Source organism: Watersipora subatra, chromosome 4, assembly GCF_963576615.1.
Source record: "Watersipora subatra chromosome 4, tzWatSuba1.1, whole genome shotgun sequence".
NCBI classification, from domain to species: domain Eukaryota; kingdom Metazoa; phylum Bryozoa; class Gymnolaemata; order Cheilostomatida; family Watersiporidae; genus Watersipora; species Watersipora subatra.
The window spans coordinates 33,706,596-33,726,228 of NC_088711.1; the positions used below are offsets into that span (position 1 = coordinate 33,706,596).

At 35.4% G+C, this 19,633-nt stretch overlaps 1 protein-coding gene across 1 annotated transcript; it reads left to right on the plus strand.

Annotated features, from left to right (window-relative positions):
- The first annotated feature begins 6,265 nt into the window (after positions 1–6,265).
- LOC137392970 (voltage-dependent L-type calcium channel subunit beta-3-like) lies at positions 6,266–18,650 on the plus strand. The gene is made up of 5 exons (XM_068079346.1): positions 6,266–6,393; positions 9,630–9,882; positions 12,909–13,060; positions 15,899–15,994; positions 16,972–18,650. The coding sequence occupies exons 2-5, from the start codon at positions 9,669–9,671 to the stop codon at positions 18,181–18,183; spliced, it is 1,674 nt and encodes a 557-aa protein (XP_067935447.1). The 5' UTR covers positions 6,266–6,393; positions 9,630–9,668; the 3' UTR covers positions 18,184–18,650.
- Positions 18,651–19,633: the final 983 nt, after the last annotated feature.

Consider the following 19,633-nt stretch of genomic DNA (forward strand, 5'->3'; position numbering starts at 1 on the left):
AGAATAATGAGTAGGTCTACTTGGTTCTATCACCGTACTACCGACAAGAATAATGAGTAGGTCTACATGGTTCTATCACTGTACTACCGACAAGAATAATGAGTAGGTCTACATGGTTCTATCACTGTACTACCGACAAGAATAATGAGTAGGTCTACATGGTTCTATCACCGTACTACCGACAAGAATAATGAGTAGGTCTACATGGTTCTATCACCGTACTACTGACAAGAATAATGAGTAGGTCTACATGGTTCTATCACCGTACTACCGACAAGAATAATGAGTAGGTCTACATGGTTCTATCACCGTACTACTGACAAGAATAATGAGTAGGTCTACATGGTTCTATCACCGTACTACCGACAAGAATAATGAGTAGGTCTACATGGTTCTATCACCGTACTACTGACAAGAATAATGAGTAGGTCTACATGGTTCTATCACTGTACTACCGACAAGAATAATGAGTAGGTCTACATGGTTCTATCACCGTACTACCGACAAGAATAATGAGTAGGTCTACATGGTTCTATCACTGTACTACTGACAAGAATAATGAGTAGGTCTACATGGTTCTATCACCGTACTACCGACAAGAATAATGAGTAGGTCTACATGGTTCTATCACCGTACTACCGACAAGAATAATGAGTAGGTCTACATGGTTCTATCACCGTACTACCGACAAGAATAATGAGTAGGTCTACATGGTTCTATCACCGTACTACCGACAAGAATAATGTCAAACCTTTATCATATTAATTCTTAGCATTATGCAGTTGGTTTTTATGAGCTGCTGTATCCTAGCAGTATGGAGCGCCTCAACTGTAACAAACAGGTAGAAGTTGGGTCCCTTCAGATCAACCCTCCATCTTCTTCTTTAAAACTCACCCTCATACCATCTTCCCACTTTTTGCTGCCCTCCAAACTTTCACATAGACTGGTGGTGGCAGGTGGTGGCAGGTGGTGGCAGGTGGTGGCAGGTGGTGGCAGGTGGTGGCAGGTGGTGGCAGGTGGTGACAGGTGATGGCAGGTGGTGGCAGATGGTGGCAGGTGGTGACAGGTGATGGCAGGTGGTGGCAGGTGGTGGCAGATGGTGGCAGGTGGTAGCAAATGGGGGCAAGTGGTGGCAGGTGGTGGCAGGTGGGGGCAAGTCGTGGCAGGTGGTGGTAGTGGCAGGAAGTTGGGGCAGGAAGTTGGGGCAGGAAGTTGGAGCAGGAGGTTGGGGCAGGAAGGGCATCAAACGCTACATCTCTCATATTGCTCTTTTCTTGGTCAAGCAATGCTAAATAGACTGTTGTGGTCACCATGAATATGGCTCTACTGAAAGTATAAAAGAGCTCAACTTGTGGCAACTGTTGTCTGTTGTCATTTATCAGTCGATAACTACTAATATGTTTTACTGTTGAATGACAATCTAAAGTTGTCATTAAACATTTACTAGATTGTTGATATGTTAACCAACACTCGGTCTTTCCTTTCAGGCGCTTCTTATCAGCTCATAAAGTATTTAGCAGAGATCTAACAAACACTTGATGAGCAATTCTTAATAATTTCATTAATTTTTAATAAAAAATTGAAGGTCGGTCAGGCAAGTATATGCAATACTCTCAGTAACTATTAATAATGAATTCTGACAGTCTCAATGCCAGTTTGTCAAATATTTTCTGTTTCAAAAAGAAAAACAGTAAGAGATGAATATACGGTTATCCACTTATTGAAAATGCCGTTTCTGTGTGCAGGAGTGTGGACTATAGCTATATCCTAAGTCTATGTCAAAACATTATATAATATTCATTTCGTTGATTAATTATGGTTTATTGACTCTGCTAGAAGCAGACGTTAATGGAAATAGATTTTTCATAGCTGCTGGAAGGAGTATGTGCTTTGTGCATCTGTTCTCAAGCATCTCTCCTCAAGCATATCTTGTTAGAATCGTCTTGCAGCTACAGATTAAACTCTGACCTTGAGTTCTGCTACTAGCGATGACTTGAGGAAGATGGAATCTCATATTCCTGCAAGGAGTGCCTGGAGGGATATGTGACTCACATGTTCTGACAATATATGGCTGAAGGGATATGTGACATATATATTTTGACAATATATGCCTGAAGGGATATGTGACTCATATGTTCCGACAATATATGACTGAACGGATATGTGACTCATATGTTCCGACAATATATGACTGAAGGGATATGTGACTATTATGTTCCAACAATATATGAATGAAGGGATATGTGACTCATATGTTCCGACAATATATGACTGAAGGGATATGTGACTCATATGTTTCAACAATATATGAATGAAGGGATATGTGACTCATATGTTCCGACAATATATGACTGAAGGGATATGTGACTATTATGTTCCAACAATATATGAATGAAGGGATATGTGACTCATATGTTCCGACAATATATGACTGAAGGGATATGTGACTCATATGTTTCAACAATATATGAATGAAGGGATATGTGACTCATATGTTCTGACAATACTAACAAGGCCTATAGATATTAATAACTTCTGCTACCCTTTTATAGCCTGTTTAGTAAAAAAGTGCCATTTTTAGAGGATTAAGTTGAGAGACAGCTAAGACTACATTACTGTATCTAATCAACATTTATCAAACGTCAGCACAATGAGGCTGCTTCAGAAGCCCATGAAATGTACTGCCTGAGAGAGTGTAAAGAGCTGAGTACGCGTGTCGATTCCTAATCTAATATAGGGGATGCTAATAGATATTTATACAGACGTGTCTGTCATTTCTTATTATTGGTCATCAATAGACTTATAAATAACTCCTCAATATTATCAAGTATCTTTTTAGTGACAGCGTCAGCGAAGATAGCTAAGAATCGCTAATTAATAGCTTCTGACTAGCCTCTGTATAGCCTCTGTATAACTTCCGCATAACTTCTATATAACCTTTGTATATCCTCTGTATAAAATCTATATAACTTCCGCATAACTTCTATATTACCTTTGTATATCCTCTGTATAAAATCTATATAACTTCCGCATAACTTCTATATAACCTTTGTATATCCTCTATATAACTTCTATATAACTTCCGCATAACTTCTGCATAACCTTTATATAACCTCTATATAATCTCTGTATAATCTTTGTATAACCTCTGTATAATCTCTATATAATCTCTGCTTATCATCTGTAAAACCTCAGTAAAACCTCAGTACAACCTCAGTACAACCTCAGTACAACCTCAGTACAACCTCAGTACAACCTCTGTACAACCTCAGTACAACCTCTGTACAACCTCAGTACAACCTCAGTACAACCTCAGTACAACCTCAGTACAACCTCTGTACAACCTCAGTACAACCTCAGTACAACCTCAGTACAACCTCAGTACAACCTCAGTACAACCTCAGTACAACCTCAGTACAACCTCAGTACAACCTCTGTACAACCTCTGTATAACCCCTGTATAATTGATTGGCAAGCAGCCGGTTATACAGATATCCAGCTTACTCAGATTAAAAACAGAAAGCAATTCATTGATATGTACTATTGACTTGCACTAAAGAACTATCGGCTTGCTGGTAGTCAACAAAAGGTTATGCTAAGAGTACTCCTCCCTCAATCAGTAGTCACCGAGAAGTCATGGTAAAACCTACCTGTTTCTTTTTTATAGAAGTCGAGAACTGTGGCATTCGCTGTCTGTACTAATGTAGCGTATGATGGTTCAATAGAAGACGACTCACCTGCCAAAGGACATTATGTTAGCTTCAGTATCAAAGACTATCTTCACATCACAGGGGTTCGTATAAACTCATTACTGATTTGTTACTAGATCAACATGTTCTACATATATGTATCTAGTCTGTATGAGTTTGTGGCAATGCAGAGACAACTTGTAGCTTTATCTTTGTAAATGCTCCTCTCTTGAATCACAGCTGCTCATTGTTAGTAGTGGACTAGCTGTAGTATTCACACATATAGTCAAACTTTGTCATAAGAGCAGCGAAGAGTATCTCCACCTTCGGACCACACATATTGTTTTTCGATAAACGAGGTGCAAAATAATAGTAATTGAATAGCAAATTGTTTTAATAGAGAATTTATCACCCTAACATTTATCCAAGTTACCTTAAAGATTGACTTGCAACAAAATTTGCATTACAGTTATTTAGTATCAAAAGGTTCACCATGTCTTACTCTGCTGTGTTGTAGGTGCAAAATATGTGGAAATGTGATTACAAGCTCTTGAAAGCTCAAAAATTCGTTAGAATTCGGTTAGAATTCCTTTATATTGATGACGTACTCAACTCGACGTGGTTATTGTTTTGACACGTGATGTCATCGCGTGAAATGAAAGGCCAATAAAAATCTCAATATAACACTTCTCGTAGCACTAGTTTTATGACAAACGCTTCGTCTTTTACAGGAAAGCCCTTATCAAATACAGATGCTCGCTACTTTACAGTTTCGTTTCAGCATGGTCTAATCATCTAGTCATAATCTGATCATGTGACCTAAATTTGCCGCCAAATGACGCGAACATTTTCTGCAGCATTATTCGACCATCACAAGTGACCAACAGGCTCCTCATGTTTATCAGAAAATGATATGCACCGCCTCGAGCTATGGTTACCAAATTAAACTAATTTTTTAGGCTAGGCTTTGAAATATCACTGCTCAAATTGACAGCATTACAATCATTATGGAATAGATGCGTAAGGACAATAGACATGGCTTCATTGAATGCATGAAGTATATTTGTGAAAATATTTCGCATGAAAGTTTTATTTAAGAAAATATTTCACACTTTCATGGTTGCATGAAAGTGTAAACAGAATCCATCTTGTTCAATTACGTCCCATTTGAGCCGTTTTTGAAAGGGATTCTAATCTACGGTAGTTTCGATTAACTGTTGGTTTTTGAGCTTTTAAGAGCTTGTAATCACATTTCCACATATTTGGCACTTACAACACAACAGAGTAAGACGTGGTGAATCTTTTGATATCAAATAACTGTAATATAAATATTGTTGCAAGTCAACCTTTAAACTAGACAAGTTTCTACATGTCTACGCCTGCCAATACAAATGTTTCTGAAGGTAGCACGAAATTGTTTCCTAATTGACTGTTATTGGTCAAATTTATTTATAACTGACCATTATATACGGAATCTTTAGAGTTTCCACATCGATGACAATCACAAAAGTTTTTATAAACATGAAGCATCTAATACTATATTTTAGCGGGCAATTCACATAGCTGCTAGTCAATCATTATATTTGTCTCTGTAATTCCTAATTATACGTAGTAAATACATATAAATCTCTGACTCAGTGATACAACTGTCAGAGACATGTTACATGACTACATGGTAATATTCTACTATTGTGGCTGTACCAACCTGTGAAGTAGGATGCATTTAATTCTTGTAATCAGTCTACTCGTATGTCTGATAAGCCCAAGTGATGACATTCAGAAGCAGTTTGGCTATGAGAGGAAAGATATAGTGCAATTGACAGTGCTTGTATTCCTAGAAATATGACAACAACTGGTGGATTGGAAGGCTGGTGAAGGAAGGTTGTGATGTTGGATTCATCCCAAGTCCAATAAAGTTTCAAGAACTACAAAATAATGCTGCCAGTCGTATGTCCCCAAGCATCCACCATTCCACACCAGGTCAGCACCGTGCTATTCAACTCTTTGATTTGTAACACTGTCTCAGGCTTCATGATTTAAGTGGTAGGCGGTTGCGTTGGCTTTCTTTTTTGTGGTGCTAAAAATGGCTAAAGATGGGGCTGACTGCTGACTTACCAACTAGCTATAGCAATGAGTACTTGAGTACTATGAGTACTAAACAGCATTCTAATGTCACACTGGATAGATCGCAGTTTCAATCTTTTATTTTTCAAATCTTGGCATCGCTGGATCAACATGCAGTCCATTTTAACTTTCTAATAAATAATTGTAAAGTAGGACCAATTTCATGTTGTTTTGCTTGCATCAGCCTGAGTATACATGAACTGGCTTTGGAAGGTTTCAAAGGGAGATATCAGTCTTTTATCGATAAGCAAACAATTGGCTGTCTCTATGGATTATCTTGACTTTGCCCGCGGGGAGTCATGACCCACTAACATTTAGCATCTCAGAGTGTACTCAGTTGTTGGCGCTAGACAGAGTTCAGATAAGGTAATTGCTGTCTGCAATTTTCGTAAACCGCTCGGAGTATTTATTGCTTGCAGCTACTTCTCTAGACTCGGCTGATTCCCCTCATACGACACCTACAAAAGGAGCAGAAACTGCTAACAATAAACCAAGCAATGGTACACCGCGACACGGAAAGACTGGTGTGACTGTTGGCAAGGAATGGGATAGTGGTCGAAAAAACGCCCTATTCGGGAAGGTCCGTTAATGGTTATTCCTTCTTTCTTTTAGCTACGCAAGCACTTTAAGTATTCAATAGATATAAGTGCCATACTCTTAATATACATGTATATCTAAGGATATGTACATGTACATTTATCTATGATTATATACCTATATACATATCGATGTGTAGATACATGTAGCTATATAAATACATCTATCTATACGTGTATATATATTTCTTAAAGTTTGTGTGTGTATTCGTGTATTTGTGTATTCAGTATTCGTCTGTGATTGTCCAGCTATCATTTTAGCATTGCTCCTACGCGTTACGATACCTTTGTTAAGAGATTTTTTTGGACCTAAGTATATGCAATACGACGCTTCTTTGTCTTTTTTCCGTTAGGGCAAATTTGTTCCGCCACACGATATCGACAATAATTTATCTTGAACTTAAAATTTGGCGATTTGTGTACTGATCACATACGCTAGTAAAAGATATACGTCGCTGAAATCGTCATGGCGAGTTATCCGTGTCCGTTATCCGATATATCCAGTATCCGTTATAATGAAAATGATTCGCAAACAGATAAAGAATAAAATTTGTGTTAAAAGTTTGAAGTTTACTATAATAAATACTAAAACTTCCTTCAAGTATGTGTTTAGTAAACTAAATTCATTTAAGTTAGATTCAGCGTTTATGTTACAAGTCTGTCTCAAAGGTAAGAACTCTGCATATAGTACATTGTAATGTTATATTATCTTGCAAATTATAACCACAAAATGCATTAAAGTCATTGTAGGTATCTGTAGTTACTAAGGTTAACATATTATTTTGGTACTATTTTTAATGATGAGGATTCTTCCCAGGAGGTGATTGCATTAGATAATGACTATGGATTTCTATACTACTCTATGTACGATATTTTCACACTGAAACAAACTGAAATCATAAATGTATACCAAATAATTTTTTATTGTAATCATAGCAAAATAGACTATATTTAGCCATTACTTGCTAATGATTTTACATTTAAACACCTTTACATCATACTTATCATAACGTAACAAGAAAACACGAGCTGCGGCGACTACTATCACTTGATGCTCGGGAAGAATTTTATATCTGTTATATATATATATAAAATAATAAAATTGTTTCCTCACCCCGGATACTCCGTATGGGTGGTAAATTTTGCTCTAACTCGGGTCTCCTACCAGAGACCTGGGAGTTTGAGCACTCGCCTCAAGATCTTAGCTGTTCCCAATAGCGCACTTTTCTGCAACTCACCTGAGTTGATTGTTGTTGGTATTTGGGCAAGCCACATTTTATGCGCCGGTGTTATTGCGCCCAGTGCCCCAATGACTACTGGGATTACAGTTGTTCTTACATTCCAGCATTTTTCAATTTCTTCTCCAAGAGGGAGATATTTCTCTACCTTTTCTTTTTTTTGCTGGCTATATTGTAGTCATTGGGTACTGCTACATCTATTATAGTAGCCCTCTTGTTCTCCTTGTTTACCACCACTATATCTGGTTGGTTTGCTAGGACATGCTTGTCAGTTTGGATGTAGAAGTCCCAGAGGATCTTAGCGCGGTCATTTTCATTCACCTTACCAGGAGCTTCCCACCAGTGTTGTGGTTTATTAAGGCCATACTCATCACATAGATTTCTATACACAATACCTGCGACATGATTATGCCGCTCAGTGTATGCGTTCCCTGCTAGCTGCCTGCAGGCATTGTTTATATATATATATATATATATATATATATATATATATATAGTAGCTAAGATCTTGAGGCGAGTGCTTAAACTCCCAGGTCTCTGGTAGGAGACCCGAGTTAGAGCAGAATTTACCACCCATACGGGGTATCCGGGGTGAGGAAACAATTTTATATATGTATATATATATATATATATATATATATATATATTACAATATATATACCGTATACATATACATGTATATATGTATATAACAATATTGTATATAATATATATATACCAAATATATACAAAATTATGTATAGTAAATAACAATATATATATCTAGATATGCCGTAAAACCTTTAATTGAACGTCACCTCTATTTGGACACCACCTCCAATTGACCGCCACTCTGAAAGAAGTGTTGAACAATAGACCGCCACTCTCCAATTGAATGCCACCTCTATTTGACTGCCACTTGGACATTATTTGATCTTTGCGAGCCCATAATATCAACTGATCAGTAGAAAAGTGTCCACAAAATTGTATTAATAGCAAATCTTTTATATCAATAACAATTAATTCTCTCGTTGTCAACTCCAAAGCTTTCCATTTTTTCGTTAAATGTTAACAAGATGCTTTTTCGTGTTCTCTTGAACTTATATTTTCTGTTTTTTGTAAGAATCAATTGCTATATCCGTGGTCAAGGCCAATTTTTTTCTCGCGGACAATTGTATTATTTCCGTAGAAAGACTACGTTACAGACAAAGAGTACTGTATCTCATTTCTACATTTGTACCGGTATCAAGAAGTACCAGTATTGTCGTAATCAGAGTTTTAATGGATAGCTTCTGGTGGAACAGTAACCTTTTTTATACACACGCACTTCTATGCAAGAATTGTTATTATTAATTCAACATATTCAGGATTTTCACTTTGTTTTCTCAGTTCGTATTAATTGTATCATTACCAAATCATATTTTATTATAATCGTAGCAAAACAGACTCAATTTAGCTATTACTTGGTAGTTATTTTACATTTAAACCCTTTTATAGTTGTTTTGTTTTTTAAAAATTATTTGACCTGCACAAAAAATTTTCCTCAAGATATGAAGTTTGAAAGTTACAGCTGTTTGAAAAAGTTTGAAAGCCTTTACCGTTGTTCTCATTTTCTCTGTTAATTTATTTCCACTACACAAGACAGTTTCCTCATGATATGTAGTTTGAAAGTTAGAATAGCAAATGTTGCTATATGTTAAGTGCAAATAAATTTTCTGTCCAAAGACTTTTTATGACCCGGACAACGCAGCGTAGCACAGCTAGTATATATATACGGCTATATGAGCGATGAGATTATGATCTAGTTGATAGCCTAGAACATGTCATTGTTTCTACTATATATTGAGCATGGACTTGAATAAATGTCAACCCTTCCAATTAAAAAAGAACGCATATGTTGTCAATACAAATTGTGTAGCGAACTAAAATCAATACCGGAGATTTTAGTCAATCACTGGTATTTTTAATATTTTTATGCAACTATATATTCTATATTGAAGCAGAGCGCAAAAGAAATTCCACCATATGACGTGGTACCATCAATGCGACCTGTAATTATCTGCGGTCCGTCACTGAAAGGCTACGAAGTCACAGACATGATGCAAAAAGCACTATTCGACTTTCTAAGGAAAAGATTTGGAAATCGTATCTTAGTGACAAGGGTAACTGCTGACCTGACGTTGGCAAAGAGGAGTGTGCTTAACAACCCTGGCAAACGCAACTTGGGAGAGAAATCCGTGTCAAAGGCAGAGTTGGGTAAGGCAGTGCTTAAAAAAATAAAAAGAAAACGATTTGAAATGACTGATTTTTATATTCATACGATATATAATATATATATAATATATGATATATATAATATTGTTTATGTCAAAGTACTTAACCATAATAGTTTATTCTATTCTAATATTCTACGTTAAAATTATTTTGAGAATACAAGTTGTGTAATTTAATAGATTATTTGCAGCATATATTGCAATTAAATCTACTACTCACAGCATAATTAAAATTTAATTATGTGAAACCTTTTGGATGCTGATAACAAGTACGTATAGCAAACCATTAGCTGTTGCAGTCTATACAGATTTTATTTGTAGTGCTAGACAAATTTACAGAAAGAAAATACAGTGCAATCGCTTGCCATCGGCCAATATAAGAGAAGGGACTTCACCGGAAGGTTAATAGATGTATAATTATGTCGTGGTCATTACACGTACACGTATTGCAACTGTTGGAGTCACAACACTATTTTATAGTTCAAGTTTCCGTTTTTCTTGTTTGATGTTTGTTGACCTACTCTTTAGACGCCGATTCTCAAAGAATAGTCTTAATTATTTTAAATTTCAATGATTGTTGCACTTTTAATTGCTCCATTTAAACATTTTTATAGTTGTGTAGATTTTTTGAGTTGGTGTGAAAATCATCTTTTCATTCAGCTCTGTAGTAAATGATATATTACTATGTATTTGTACCTGAATTAAAACGCCAACATTGAGCATTCTTCTCATCTACATGTAAATTGCGCACTGAGTATTTTATTTGTACCAAACTATTTGCACGCCTTGCAAGGCTTTCTGTATGTTCAACATATCAGACATGTTAGCCATGTCTGTTACATCAGAAATGGCTCATATTTTGGTACTGAGGCACCAGTCCTTGATTGTCCAACACATCGGGCCCATTAGACGTGACACATCTGTCTAGTGTGTCGGACCGGTTGGACTTGTCACAAAAATCTGTCAGTTCTAAAATAGGTTAAGCCAGACATGTTTGACATGTTCAGCGTGTTTGACATGTTCAATAAGGCTGATATGTTATACATGTTAAAAGTATTGGGTGTGTTTGACATGTTCAATAAGGCTGATATGTTATACATATTAAAAGTATTGGGTGTGTTTGACATGTTCAATAAGGCTGATATGTCATACATGTTAAAAGTATTGGGTGTGTTTGACATGTTCAATAAGGCTGATATGTTATACATGTTAAAAGTATTGGGTGTGTTTGACATGTTCAATAAGGCTGATATGTCATACATGTTAAAAGTATTGGGTGTGTTTGACATGTTCAATAAGGCTGATATGTTATACATGTTAAAAGTATTGGGTGTGTTTGACATGTTCAATAAGGCTGATATGTCATACATGTTAAAAGTATTGGGTGTGTTTGACATGTTCAATAAGGCTGATATGTCATACATGTTAAAAGTATTGGGTGTGTTTGACATGTTCAATAAGGCTGATATGTCATACATGTTAAAAGTATTGGGTGTGTTTGACATGTTCAATAAGGCTGACATGTCATACATGTTAAAAGTATTGGGTGTGTTTGACATGTTCAATAAGGCTGATATGTCATACATGTTAAAAGTATTGGGTGTGTTTGACATGTTCAATAAGGCTGATATGTCATACATGTTAAAAGTATTGGGTGTGTTTGACATGTTCAATAAGGCTGATATGTCATACATGTTAAAAGTATTGGGTGTGTTTGACATGTTCAATAAGGCTGACATGTCATACATGTTAAAAGTATTGGGTGTGTTTGACATGTTCAATAAGGCTGATATGTTATACATGTTAAAAGTATTGGGTGTGTTTGACATGTTCAATAAGGCTGATATGTCATACATGTTAAAAGTATTGGGTGTGTTTGACATGTTCAATAAGGCTGATATGTTATACATATTTTTCTAAAGTTGGACGCGCCAATTCTGAAAAAATTTAAAGTCACAATCTCAGATGAATAGTGCAGTAAAACTTCTGATTTTTATATCGCATATTATATTATTATACCAAATGATCAATATTTTGTCTTACTTTTGTTCTACCATTATGCAACTGTAAATATGGTTCATATATTTCACCAAAGAAGTTGGTCTTTATTCTGAAGGATATTGTGCAGACAACCCTTAGAACCATACAAAGTGCAAATGCTTATACGAATGTAGAATAAGTGTATTGAAAGAATTTAGTGTCCCTAAATTTCAAGTTAGGCAACAGCATTCCAATGCAAGACCTGTAGCCATTAACTCATAGTGAGTTATAACCACAACAACATCAAGAAAATGTCTGTCTTTAATCTTTGCCTCCAGTGAATTACATGAAAAATGTTTGCATTTTGCAAGAATTTTACCTTATATAAAGAATTTGACTGAATAATATAGCGTCAATATTTTAATTACCAGTAAATATTTTGGATGTGCTGAAGATTTATAAGGCAATGTACTTATAGAAAACAAAATTAATGTAGCATGATATATATTTTTACATAAAATTATATTAAATATGTGATTAAAATATAAATACTTCTGTAAAGCATTACAGTAAAACCTGAATAACATAAGACACTTTAAATGCTCTTAAGCTTCATGAATTATTATGCAATTATATAGTTTAATTATAATTATAAAAGTTGATATAATTATAAGTTACAAATATAATAAAACTAAAGGTATTATTGAATAATGCAAAAGTTTTAACCATAACAAAAGTTTTGCTAAATTAGGAAGTAGTTCTACATTTTTTTTATTTTAACTGCTGTTTTAAAGATAATATTTTTGTTGCATAACGAAAAAAATAATTTTTAAATATTTTAGAATGGGCACGTTGTGCTTTTCTGCAGTAGGATTGTTGCTGTCGGTTGATGAAATATTATTACTACAGATATACTTTTCATGGCTTCATTGTATAAACTAGGTGGCCACTTGTAATATTCGCTATAGTTTGTATTCATAAATTAACTTCAGTAATGTTGGCGAAAAATAACTTATGAGCTTTTTTTAGCTGAAGTTCAAGCAGAAGTCGAGAGAATATTTGAGTTGGCAAAAGAGCTTCAGATGGTAGTGCTTGATTGTGACACCATCAACAGTCCACAGCAATTAGCTAAGACATCATTGGCACCCATAGTTGTACACCTGAAGATATCTTCAACTAAGGTTTCTATACAGTTAAACTTTTTGCATACAAAGTTACTTCGCTCTGAAATCTGCATCTTATGTTCAAACCTGAGATTAGAGTAGATATTTTATGAGAATACACTAAGTCGGTTAATTCAATCCAGAAACCAAAACCGCAGGCCATTCATTGGTCTCTGATTTGCATGAAATTGCATGAAATTACAGAAAGCATTAAATAGAAAATAGTTTCTAAATTAACTTTTGAAATTAAATGTAAAAAATTAAATCTTTAGTATAATCTATATATATATATATATATATATATATATATATATATATATATATATATATATATATATATATATATATATATATATATATACATATGTATATATATACATATATGTATATATATGTATATATATAAATCTCAAAGTTCGCCAACGTCGTTTGTCATTCGGTCTGTCCAGCTATAGCGAATGGCATCTAGCAATGGTAAATCCATATTTGAACTCAGCACCTCCCAATCACCAGGCAAATACCTAAGCAATTAAGCTACAAGAGATGACTGGATTCTATGGGCGATATGAGTCTATATGAGTTGTTATCAAACGTTAAAATACGTATAGCACTCTGCGTTAGGCAACGTCACTGAAGCTTGCTCTCATGGCTCCTATTAGTAAGTGTAGCAATACTGGTACATATTAGCTCACTCAAATTAGCCATTGGCAATGTGCCAGGCTAATGGCAAGTGGCAGGAAACTGCATTACCCACCACTGTTTATAAGCTGTTATTTAATACCCATGCAACGCCGGGCATTTGGCTAGTTTTTACTATAATACAAGCTGTTTCCATCCGTCGGCACATCTGTTCAAAATCACAATTGAATGTTGAAAAAAAGGTTACATCATACAGGTTTCATACTAGTAACAGCCAGCTTTGGAGACTGATGACTCATGTTTTTGATTGTTACTAGGCGACAGCTTTGTAAACTATTACCGAAAATGACATTTATGTCGTTTCCTCAGCAAAAGGGTTAAGAAAGGAAGCTTTTAGCTATGTTACCTTAGAAACATACACGCAGAACCATAGCTCAGCATTGTGGAGTTAAAAACAGTGGTAGCCATAGGTATTCACAGCATAACTTACTCTAGCACAGACTAGGTAAAGTTTAAATTAATATAACCTATATACTTTTAATTGTCATTATATTTTTTACATTTCTTTGTAAGACTGCTGAGATTTAAAAACAGCAAATGCTGTATGCTTGACATTACTTTGGGTATGCATTTGTGCATTTGGTTTTTTTATAAAAGTTCATATCATATATTGCAAATTTCATGCGTTGAGATAATTCTCTGTAGAGATTTAACTGTGCATGCTAGTTTTCACCCAACCTTAGCTTCGAATAGGTCAATTGCGCTGGACCATCATCTTCTGTAACTGGAATAGCTGACTTCTATACACAGCTTAATGACCTCTTTATGTACACTTTTATCTATACACGTGTATATATTTTTCAAAGTATGTCTGCGGATCTGTCATTCCGACTATAGCTATAGCTATATCGCACGCTGATTATTTTACCAATGCGGCCAAGTGTTACGCTGCCCTGTTAAGAAATACTTTTCGTAAAGTTCGATTGCTATATCTGGGGTCAAGGCCAATTCTTCTCACACGGACAATTATATTGTCTCCGTATCATCGTATTCCAAGTTTTTATGGATAGCTCCTGGTGGAACAGTAAATTTTTTATACACACACGCTTCTATACAAGAATTGTTATTAATTCCACACATTCAAGATTTTTATTTTGCTTTCTCAGTTCGTATTAATTGTATCATTACCGAATCATCTTTTATTGTAATCATAGAAAAACCGACTTAATTTAGCTATTACTTGGTAGTTAGTTTACGTTTCCATCTAAACCTTTTTATACTCATTTTATTTTTTTTAATTTATTTGACCTGCACACAACATTTTCCTCATGATATGAAGTTTAAAAGTTGGTTGACAAAGTTTGAAAACCTTTACGATGGTTTTTATTTTCTCTCTCAATCTATTTCAATTACACAAAACCTTTTTCTCATTATATGTAATTTGAAAGTTAGAATGGCAAATGTTGTTATATGTTAAATACATATAAATTTTTTGACCAAAGATTTTTTTAGTTCGTTAGTTTAGTTTAGCTAGTTATTACATATAAGCAGTTGTCGATTCCTAAAGATGATCGCAGAATGACTTGTTCAATCTCGCACCAGATGACATTGAGGGACCTCTAAAAATAATTCCTTATATATGTAGGTGAATAAAAATGTCCGTATACTATCGGTTTCTTTCTCTCAAACTAAAGTTACAGTCAAGGGTACACATTCATCTTAATTGTCTTAGCGAGGCTGGAACTAGTGAATTGAGGAGTCCTGTGAAACCACGATTTTCGTTACATTTTGAAAGAAAAGGTTAGGTGTTCAAACAGTACAAATGCTTTATATATTGGCATCATGTGATATTTTTATCATGTGTTTGTCATCTGTATAGAGAGATGCAAGCAAAGCCACTTTTACTGGCAGCTGCTTTTATATGATAGATCACAAGAAGGAATGTTATCTAGTCTTATATAACGATAAGAGAGCTTAGCTCTCTACTCCTGGTCAGCTACTGAATCTGTTGTGTTCATCACATCATCCTATACATAATTATTTCAAAGAAGTCAAAAGTAATTGGTTTGTTCTCTATACAATTGAGCTATGGCGGATAAGGCGTAGGTATAAATAGATACAGCCATTGTGGCATATTTGTTGTGTTATAGTTATACTCGTATGCTGAGTACATGAGTGCTCAGCAATAAAGATGCTCACTGATGATTTGTTTTGAAGGTGTTGCAAAGGCTTATCAGAAGTAGAGGGAAATCTCAGTCTCGAAACATGAATGTTCAGCTCGTAGCAACAGAGAAAATCAACGCTCTGTCAACTGTAAGTACTGCACCAATGCTTCAGGTCTGATTAGCAATTTCTCTTTCATTTATCACAGATGCGAAAAGTTAATTCAGGTTTTTAGTACACCTCTAGGTTACTAGTTGATGGTTGACAGGATAATTGCCCTCCGGTACACCATACCATGACCACAAACATCAAGTCTAAGACGTTACATAATGGTGTTACAGAAATCTCTCTTCTGGCGTCTTAGAGTTTTCTGTGGAGACATAGAAAAGTTTTAATAAGATCTTTGAAAAGTTGTCTAATATTAAAACTGTACTATATCTCTTAACTTTGATAGTTCCAGCAATTAATAATATGCAAACAGATTTTTTTGGAATAGTCTAGAAGAATGGTAATTTCCAGAACTGTAGATAATGATGTTTCTGAACACATTGGTAACAATCAAATCAAGTAACATTACGATAATCACAATTAAAATAATTATATAAGTTTATTTGATGATTAGCAATAGCACAAGTTTTAAAATCAATAGCATTAGTAATAATATTCATAATGATAATTGTAACTGTTAAAATTCTAGTCATGCTTACGGTATGAATAATACTAATAGCAATACAACTTGCTAATAATGACAATATTGATAAAACTTATAACAATATTATCATAATATGTTGAGAGAATGAACCTCACACACAATTTGTTTACATAGTTGTTCTACGGTATGGCTATTCTAAGGCAGGCCGCAACTGCACCAGCTTGTCGTCATAGCCATTGTTTGTAGGTCATATTTCTACAGATAGCTAGTGAAGTGTGGTACAGGTAATGCACTGAAGCGCTTAGCAATCTGAACACCATGAAAATTTGCAAAAAAAAACGTTACCGTTTTCTTGAAAAAAAGTCCCTGAAAAGTGGGAGTTAAGCATTCTTGAGGTTTTCTGCAAAGTTTTTTCTCATCATTTTGAGCCTTAAGCAGAACAGGTAGTAGTTAAAGATTATTGACTATTATGTAGGACCAGTTTGATGTGATATTAGATGAGAACCAGCTAGAGGATGCTTGTGAACATCTGGCAGAGTACCTTGAGGCCTACTACAGGGCTACCCACCCTAACTATGTATCACACTTGCCACAACATATACCGCAACACATAGGACAGCAGATGCCGCTACAAACGTATGATCAGCATGGCCATATGGCAGACAATATTACATCAATTCCTAACCATGTCAACTCAAATTACACACAATCGAATGGTCTGGCTGCAAATTCGTCACACACCACGTATGGAACCACGAGTCCTCCTTCAATGTTCACACCGTCTCACCCTCAAAGTTTACAGAATAATAAGAATATGGCCGGGTTTCATGGCTCTACGCATGGCTTAAGTCATACATCAAGTTCGCATGATCAGAACAATCGCGATATGCATTATACTCCTTTTACCCCACCAATATCTCACCATTCACAAGATAAACACAGGAGTCATGCTCAATCAGGAGAAGTGAATGCTTTTGGTCAAATGCATAAGTATAGTGATTATGAACTTGACCACCCAGAAGTAGCTATACACGAAAGATTGACACATATTCAGAACTCACACAGTCATGTTGCAGGTGTTCATCGATCTCACTCAGATTACTCACACGATGAAACGCAGTATTTGAGTGAGAATGACAGGTTGAGGTCACTTCCGAACAATGGACATTTCGCTGACTCTGAGCATCCATATCATGACAATCAGGAGTATGATGCTTCACATAGGGGGCCTCATTTTGAACAGCATCGCGATGAATACTTAGACATGCAAGACGGCGGTAAATATCGACATCCCAGAAAATATCCCTCCGAGGATGAATATGAACTTGAACGGTATCCGGGGGAAGGAGAACAGGAGAGATACTATTCAAGAGAAGACAGTCCCAAGCATGAAGAAAGTAGATTTTCAAGTTATCCGCGACATATTCGAGCGCGAGATGATTTTGTCAATGAATATCATGAAGATACTTCTGACTATCCCACACATGTGCAAGCAGGTGGTCACCCTCAGCCCACATCCCGAGACAGAAGTGGTAGTATTGACTACCCTACACATGTGCAAGCAGGTGGTCCCCCTCAGCCCACATCCCGAGACAGAAGTGGTAGTATTGACTACCCTACACATGTGCAAGCAGGTGGTCACCCTCAGCCCACATCCCGAGACAGAAGTGGTAGTATTGAAATCTAACATAATTATTTTTTTACATTTTATGGCATGTTTATATTCCACTTGTGAAACAATTTTTCTGTACCAATTTATCAAGTGTTTGACCTTTAATTGAATTTTGACCTTTAATGGCAGACGTTATAATCTGTTTTCTTGTTCCTTGATCTGTGTAGTGCTACTTCTATACTCATGAAGTCTCTGTGTATAATTGATTCCATTATTTGACTTCTCATTCACAATAACAGTTGAGTGCATCCTGAGAGCATTCACCATCTTAATAATAGATGAGTTTCCATAGATATATTCGCATATCCGTCAACTTCACCACCACTTGCGCTCTCTCTTTCCTTTGTTTACACTAGCAGCAAACTTATGGTGCGTACAAACATGTGTTTCTTTTTATGCAAATTTATCTTATCTCTGTTCCAAAAGAGTTCTGATTTATTTCTAAGTTATGCAGATTCTAGATGTCTGTGTACGAAAAATTGTGAGGGATTTTTGCTGCTTAGTCAAACAAGAGTTTTTGGGACAGCTTCTTTTTTAGAAGGTTTGCAAGGTTAGAGTTTATAGATAACTATGTATGGAAAAATACATAAAACTTTGAAACACTGACATCAGCAGTAGGATTGGGGTTCCCAGCAAGTACTTTTACACAATTATAATAGAATTGCATCTCTTATGTCACCTTGCAAGCTAAAACCACATGTTGTTGAGTCTGCGACTCTTGATTACCTAGAATATGGTGTTTTTTATAATCCGCAAGTTACATAAAATTCAATGAATTTTCAAAAGTATTGATGTTGAAGGCTGAGGATACTGATGATGTGTTACAGTTGCGTAACAAGTAAATCTATTTAGAAGATAAACATTTGATTTACAGATAAATCTATTAGGAAGATAAACAGTTGGCTTACAGATCACTGTATTCTAAAATAAGCTTTTTCAAGCGAAATCAGCTTTTGCTTTCAAAGAACTCTCAGCAGCTACAACGCAGTTATAAATACAGTGGAACCTCGGTTCTCGACCATAATCCGTTCCAGAAGGTTGGTCGAAAACCGAGTTGTTCGAGATCCGAAACAGGTTTTCCCAGTAAAATTAATATATGTCAGTTTTCATCCGTTTCAAGTCGATTTAACAACTTCGGTAATGTATTTTTTAACATTTTACCCCATAAACTGTACTGTATACTGCATACTATAAATACAAACGAGTAGATATAGATCGTGTTTAACTTTAATAAAAGATTTTCTATCTATGATGATGAAAAAAGAAAACAAAAAGTAAACATTTCATATGCTTTGCCCCTGAAACATCGAAAACATTAAAGGTTACGATATAATACCAAAAATTGCATAAATTGATAATGAAACAGCAAAAAAATGCAACAGATCAGTTACATCAGAAATCGTGTGAAAAAGAAAATAGAAACAGCAATGACACGTTTACTTCACATCTTTGAAGAAGAATCCTT